Source organism: Peromyscus eremicus, chromosome 20, assembly GCF_949786415.1.
Source record: "Peromyscus eremicus chromosome 20, PerEre_H2_v1, whole genome shotgun sequence".
Classification (NCBI taxonomy): domain Eukaryota; kingdom Metazoa; phylum Chordata; class Mammalia; order Rodentia; family Cricetidae; genus Peromyscus; species Peromyscus eremicus.
In genome coordinates, this window is record NC_081436.1 from 26,434,730 (window position 1) to 26,441,400 (window position 6,671).

The 6,671-nt window shown below is 55.1% G+C and overlaps 1 protein-coding gene across 4 annotated transcripts in view; it reads right to left on the reverse strand.

Annotated features, from left to right (window-relative positions):
- Positions 1-469: 469 nt before the first annotated feature.
- The window catches only part of Hsf1 (heat shock transcription factor 1), a 24,335-nt gene continuing 18,133 nt past the window's right edge, over positions 470-6,671 (reverse strand). The window contains exons 2-14 of one of the 4 annotated variants that reach the window (XM_059246905.1): positions 5,304-5,412; positions 4,795-4,931; positions 4,424-4,548; positions 3,667-3,742; positions 3,532-3,593; positions 3,313-3,409; positions 3,072-3,208; positions 2,686-2,955; positions 2,162-2,248; positions 1,314-1,419; positions 1,171-1,236; positions 1,029-1,098; positions 470-950 (exon numbers count right to left, since the gene is read on the reverse strand). In XM_059246905.1, coding sequence (XP_059102888.1) covers positions 745-950; positions 1,029-1,098; positions 1,171-1,236; positions 1,314-1,419; positions 2,162-2,248; positions 2,686-2,955; positions 3,072-3,208; positions 3,313-3,409; positions 3,532-3,593; positions 3,667-3,742; positions 4,424-4,548; positions 4,795-4,931; positions 5,304-5,412 — 1,548 coding nt within the window. In that variant the 3' untranslated portion in view covers positions 470-744. The remainder of the gene's footprint in view (positions 951-1,028; positions 1,099-1,170; positions 1,237-1,313; positions 1,420-2,161; positions 2,249-2,685; positions 2,956-3,071; positions 3,209-3,312; positions 3,410-3,531; positions 3,594-3,666; positions 3,743-4,423; positions 4,549-4,794; positions 4,932-5,303; positions 5,413-6,671) is intronic. The other 3 variants (XM_059246906.1, XM_059246907.1, XM_059246908.1) reach the window with 3 other exon arrangements.

The following is a 6,671-nucleotide window of genomic DNA, read 5'->3' on the forward strand; positions in this document are numbered from 1 at the left end:
TACTGCTGACAACATGCATCAGAAAAAGCTGTGAGCCAGGTGGTGGCACACACCTTTAATCCCAGCACTTGGGAGGCAGAGGCAGGCGGATCTCTGTGAGTTCAAGGCCAGCCTGGTCTACAGAGTAAGTTCCAGGACAGCCAGGACTACACAGAGAAACCCTGTTTTGAACAACTCCCCCCGTCCCCTCTCCCCAAAAAACCCAAAACTGTGAGCAACACTAGTTATATGGCATCAGCATCAGGTGGGCCTAGGGGTATCATAGGTATCTGTATTTCCCCAAGGAGGCATGTTTGCATTCTGGGTTCCTCACCTACACCCCCTTCTTCCGCATCCCGTAGGGCAGGAAGAAACACAGGAGGCTACAGTAGAACCTGTCTGTTTATCATTGTTCATCTGTGTGTGTGTATATGTGTATAATATATATATATATATATTTATTTGTGAAGGGTTAAAGGGGACTCTCATGTAAAAATCCAAAATACAATTTTATGAACAACCTGCAGAGTCAGTCCAAGTGTGGCTGGGAAGCTCCAACACAGAAAACAGACCTGGGGCTGGGGTGAAGGCAGCAGGTATCCAGCCCTCAGGACCTTTCTCTTGACCTGAGGCACTGTCCAGGCCCAAGCCCCATCTATGCTCCACTACAGTTGTGGTAGCTTGACCTAGGATGCCCTGGACCATCCATGTCCTAGGGGTAGGTTGGGAGCCAGCCACAAGCCATCCTGACCACTCCTGGGACCTCTAGGAGACAGTGGGGTCTTTGGCTTTGGGGGGTTCAGAGCCCGTCAGAAGAGAAATCGTGGGGTCGTCCGTGTAGTCATCCCCCTCGGAGAAGTAGGAGCTTTCCCCTAGCTCAAAGAGCACAGGCAGTTCGCTGTTCCCTGTGTCCACGGCGTCAGGGTCCAGCAGGAACAGGGGCTGAGCCGTGTAGTGCACCAGCTGCTTCCCTGTGGGGCATGGGTCAGGATGGTGGGGTTGGGCAAGTTGGAAGTGAGGGTTAGGAGTAGGACAGAAGCTTAGCTCACCTGAGTCAGGGTTACTGTTCTCTGCCTCAATAGGCTTGGGGGGCTCTTGGGGAGATAGGAGATCCTGAATCTGTGGGACAGAGAACACACAATGAGGGTTGTTGATGGCCCCCTCTGCCCCCCACCCTGCCCGCCTACGCACGCTGGCCAGGCTGCTGTCCAGGTCAGGCAGGCTCATGTCGGGCATGGTCACCGAGGGGCTGAACAGCTGCAGGAGGAGGGAGGGAAGTCAGGGCTGGCTTGTGGGCAGGATGGGTCAGGGTGGGTGGGGATGACCAGACTCACGTCCAGCAGGGCGCTGGTGTCCACGCTGAAGCCGTGGCTTGTCAGCATGGTCTGCAGGTTGTCCAGGTTGGAGTCCATGGCATCCAAGTGATCACTGAGCTCGTTCCTGGCCCAGGGCAAGTGGGCAGGTGAACTAGTGCCCCAGGCTCCCACCCAGCCTCACTCCTGCTGGAGAAGGGCTCCCCTCTGGTTGTAGCCCCCCAGGCAAGGTCCATCTACATAGCCATCATGGGCTGGGGGACAGTGTGTGTGTATCTCTGGGAAGATGCCAGAAAGGGGAGTAGTAAGGCTGCCCTCCATGGCTGCTGAGGGTGGGATATAGCATGGCCCACAGGCAGGACATCCTAGGAGGCTTTGGTAGTGACTAAGGCTGGGACAAGAGGGTGGTGGAGAAAAAAGACAAGGGGCATTGGCTCTAGAATGGGCAGGAGGACAGGCAGATATTTCTGGCTCAACAAAGTCCTGCCACTGCACCAGGAGGAGTAAGAGAGGAAACAGGACTGTGCGTGGTATGGGTAGACCTGTACTCCCTTAGATCGGAAGGTCTTAGGCCAAGGACATACCTGAGCCATGGGCAAGGCAGTTAAATGGGCTCTGCAAGCGCCATGGGGCCTACCCTACCCTCACAGGAAGCTGTACTGGTGGCTGGGCCAGGCAGGAAACTTGTCCCTATCACAGCTACTGGCTTGTGCAAAGGGGAGTCAGTAGAGATGCAGAGCCTGTGAGACCATCCCCTGGTGCTCTTCGCCAGGCAGGGCAAGTGCTATGCCCAGGTTGGGAACTGGTCCATGGCTGTGGGAGGGGCCCTGGCGGAGTCCTCCTCCCTCCCAAGTGGGGGCAGCGCTAACCCTGGCTGGACTCGGCCATGCAGAAAGGAAGAGGAGGGGCAGGGGAAGAGGCGGGCGACCCCAGACATCTGTGGAGCGCGAGCCAAACTGCAAGATACAAAGACAAGAGCCCCCCCATTGCAGGCAGGGGACGGGGGGATCTGTGCCCACCGTCCTCGCTCGCTCGCTCAGCCTCTGGGATGTGCCTGAGGGGTGGTCAAGGCTGGGCCCTGGTTCATCATTTCTTGTCAGGTCTAGGGAGAATGACAGATCCAAAGATCCTGGGGCTTCCACAAGAGAGGGTGATGTCAATAGTGAGGGTGGCCTAGTAGGCAGGGGTATATCCCGTTTCTAGTGATGTGGTTAGTCTCCCTCCCCAGCTTTGAGCTCACTCTGAGGTCTGGGGGGAACAGATCCAACCCATCACTCTCAGCAAACTGCAGGGATTGTGCCTTGCTAATTAAGATATCCTGTGTCCAGCCCAAGGAAATCTCATGCTGTGGGGTTCAGAGGCTACAGGGAGGCAGGATGGGCACATCACTCACTTGTCTAGGCAGGCTACGCTGAGGCACTTCTCAGGAATAGAGGGGGCTGGGGGTGCAGGGGCATGGGCTCCGGTTGTATCCATAGAGGCTGTGTTTGAGGCAGCAGGGGTCGGCTCGCTCTCTCGAAGGATGGAGTCAATGAAGGCAGTTGGGGATAAAGGTGTATCCATGGAGGATGGGCGCCCAGGGCTTGCCTCCAGTACTCGAGGGCTCCGAGGTGGGCTGGGAGGCTCTTCCTTGACGCGGACCAGGGTGCTGCTGGACAGCGGCCTGAACATGTTAGACATTGGGAGACATGTTAGCTTCACCCACTTCCAACTTTGCCCAGGGCCCATAAAGGCTGGCCCACTGGGGTGACAGGAGGCATAAGGGTGATGAAGGCCCACCTCTCATCTATGCTCCTGCCTGGGGATGCCAAAGGGCTGGTAGGAGCCAGCTCAGTGATATCGGAGATTATGGGTCCAGAGCTGGTGACAGCATCAGAGGTGTAAAGGCTAGAGCTGCTGTAGGCTGGAGATGGAGCCTGCAATTAGAGACAAAGGCCACATGCAAGACATACCTGTGGTAGCCTGGGCCACCAGCACCCACTATACACTTAGTGGAAGTCCCATGAAGCTTGATGCTTACTGAGTATGGGCCAGGACCATGGACATGCTCCAGGGAGTACTGTCGGCCATACTTGGGCACAGAGTGTGCCGAGGTGCTGTCGCTCAACATCAGAGGGCTGCAGGGAAGAGACAGGTTAACCGCCTACACAGACCTTGGTGGTGCCCAGGATGTTCAGCAAGCAGAGGACACCAAGGTGCAGGGCCAGAGTGGACAGTGCAGGCATCCCCAGAGCCTCACATCTTTCTCTTCACCCCCAGGATCCGGTTCGACTGCACCAGTGAGATCAGGAACTGAATGAGCTGTGGGGCAGAGAGGATACAGTCACCCTGGCCCAGTTATGGAGGGGACCCACCTACCACCAGCCCTGCCCACCTTGTTGACAACTTTTTGCTGCTGGGCATGCTTCTGCCGCAGGCTGGCCACCTCCCGCCACAGGGCCTCGTTCTCGCTGCAACACATTGCTGGGTCAATTGGGCCACATGTGAAGAGCTAGAGTCAGGCTGTTGACAGACTAGTGAGGCAGGGCTGGACCAGCTGAGAGCTCACTGGCACCACTGACTCCCCTAGCTCTGCTATACCTCTAGGGGAGGAGTCAAGTGTCAGCCAGGGAAGGAGGGCATGGACAGAGCCTGAGGGTACACCTCAGGATCCTAGCTGAAAGGGGGCCACAGGACTTGTCACATATTGGCTAGACACATAGGACAGGGCTTTGGGAAAGATCCTAAACTGCTGATTACCCTCAGTTTGGGGGTAAAAGGCAGCTGAGAACTGTGATGCCCTGGACTGAGTGATAAAGGGAAGTGGGGGCCATTGGGAATAGAGAACAACGAGGAGGTCTGGCCCCAGGACTGTTCTGGTTGGCTCCTGCCAGCCCTGATTTTAAGGGAGCCACATGTAAGGAGGGTCTGTGAGCTCAAATCCTGAAAATGGAGCCCAGCAGTGGAGTGAGAAGTGGGGGCAACAGGGAGTTCCCAACCCTATTCTGTGGAGAGGAACAGGCCAAGCAGTTTGTGCCACAGAAACAATGGAAGGCAGGTTGGGAAGGGGGAGGGAAGCCTGAATGTCTGCAGGGTGGGGCAGGAGAGCAACCCAAAGCAACCTGGCCACCCTCCTGAGCCTTGAGACCTACTGCTTCATGGCCAGGAGCTTGGAGTCCATACACTCCTGTTTCCCCTTCATCAGCTGCACATCCGTCAACAGCCTGGTGACACTGTCCTGGCGTATTTTTATGTCCTCACTCTTCAAAGTGGACACCTAAGGATCGGGGCATACAAGAGTCTGGGCTCTGGAGTGTGGTAGGCTCCTGTGCTTCACCTAGGCATCCAGGGAGTGGGGAGGGCCTGGGAAACACTGGGGTGAGGGGGAGTCGGAGAGAGATGAGTAGAGGGACAGGCTCTGCTCTCAGGCTAGTCTAGCAGCACCACCTTGACACTGCTCCGAGCCCAGTCTGCAGGGAGATCTGAGGACAGGGAGGGGCTGTACTCAGGGCTGGTGACTCACGCTGGTCACTTTCCTCTTGATGTTCTCAAGGAGCTGTTCCTGGCCACGCAGGAAACATGGATGCTGGAACTCGGTGTCATCCCTCTCAGGCTTGACCAGGCCACCCTGCTCAATGTGGACTACTTTTCGGAAGCCATCTGTGCATATGGGGGTGGGGCAGTTCTGCTTGAGGGCCAGGGACCAGACCCCAGACCTCCAACAGCCTAGCCATGGTCTAGGGCAGGCAACGGGCCTCCTAAAAAACTGTGTGAGATTCTGGCTGGTGTCCATTTACCACAGCAAGTCAGTCACGGTTGGAAAAGACCTTGTCTTTGCACAGCTTCCCCTCTTGCAAATGGAAGTGTAGCTACTAGGGTAGGGTCTCACATACTCTTCCCTGGGAAATCCAGGCTTACACTCATGAGGAACCTTCCCTAGCCAACCCAGGCCCCCATCTCTCAGCAATATGTTGGGGTCTGCTTCTCCATACCCCAGGGAAGGAGGCATACTATCCCACAAGAGGTACTTACACATGTTGAGCTGCCGCACGAAGCTGGCCATGTTGTTGTGCTTGAAGTACTTGGGCAGCACCTCCTTGGCAAACTGGCCCTGGTCAAACACGTGGAAGCTGTTCCCACTCTGTCAGGAGACACATGGGCAGGCGGTATGTAGCAGCTGCCACCTATTTCCACCGTGGCCTGAAGTGCCTCTCCATGTGTGGGGGGCAGCACACATTCTCCTCCATAGTGGAGCAGGAGGTGAGCTAATCTTAGGACTCCATGGCTGGCATCCAGACCATGGAGCCTAGCTCTGAACAGTGAGAACCATGTAACTAAAGACAGGGTCCTACTCCCTGGCAGTTCTCAGTTGCTAGGTTTAGATTCATAAATCACCCAGAACATTATGGTCATCTCTAGGGGCTAATTAGCTTTAATCAGCAAATTTTCTTTAAGAACAGTGAAGACTGGCTGGGCATGGTGGTGCATGCCTTTAATCTCAGCACTTGGGAGGCAGAGGCGAGCAGATCTCTCTGTGAGTTCAAGGCCAGCCCGATCTATAAAGCGAGTTCTAGGATAGCCAGGCTACACAGAGAAAACTCTGTGTCCAAAAACAAAAACCAAACAAACAAAAGAATAGCTAAGATGGAGATGGCTCAGATATACCACCTCATTCTTTTTCTTTTTGTTTTTCTTAAGATAGAGTTTCTCTGTATAGCTCTGACTGTCCTGGAACTCTGTTGACAGGCTGGCCTGGAACTCACAGAGATCCGCCCGCCTCTGCCTCCCGAGTGCTGAGATTAAAGGCATGCGCCACCACCGCTTGGCAAGAACAAGATTGTTGAACAGTGCATGGCTGTACTTCTGTGCTAGTGCTCTCCTGAACACAGTCCAGGAGGGGCCATGGCAACTCTGAGGCATTAGATACTGGAGTGGGGAGGCCCACAGTGGGAAGGGGACAGTAGTCTCATGGATGCACAAGACAAATCAGCTCAGGAACAGTTCTCTTCACTGAGGTGGGGGACCTTTAATAGGCAGATAGAGTAAATCAAAAGGAGCCCAAGGTGTTGGGTTAGCACTGAGGCTGCTTTCCCAAATGTAGAGGAGTGAAGCAAGCAAGCCTAAAGAGAAGCACAGGGCAGGTGGACACAGGAGGAAGAGGACCCAAAGCAGCAGGGAAAGCGTTGGTAGGAGCATGGTTTCAGGGAAAGCAGTGGGCTCTGGATACCAAGCATCAGGTCCCCATTCTTGCTCAGCTTTGAAACCAGTGGGAACAATGGCAGTAGGAAGATGGGCGAGAGCTAGCTCAAGGTTCTGGTACTAGAGGACTCTCACAGAAAGGATGGCTTTGCTTGACCTGAGGCTGACCCAGTCCAGAAACATGACGCATATAGAGGAAGA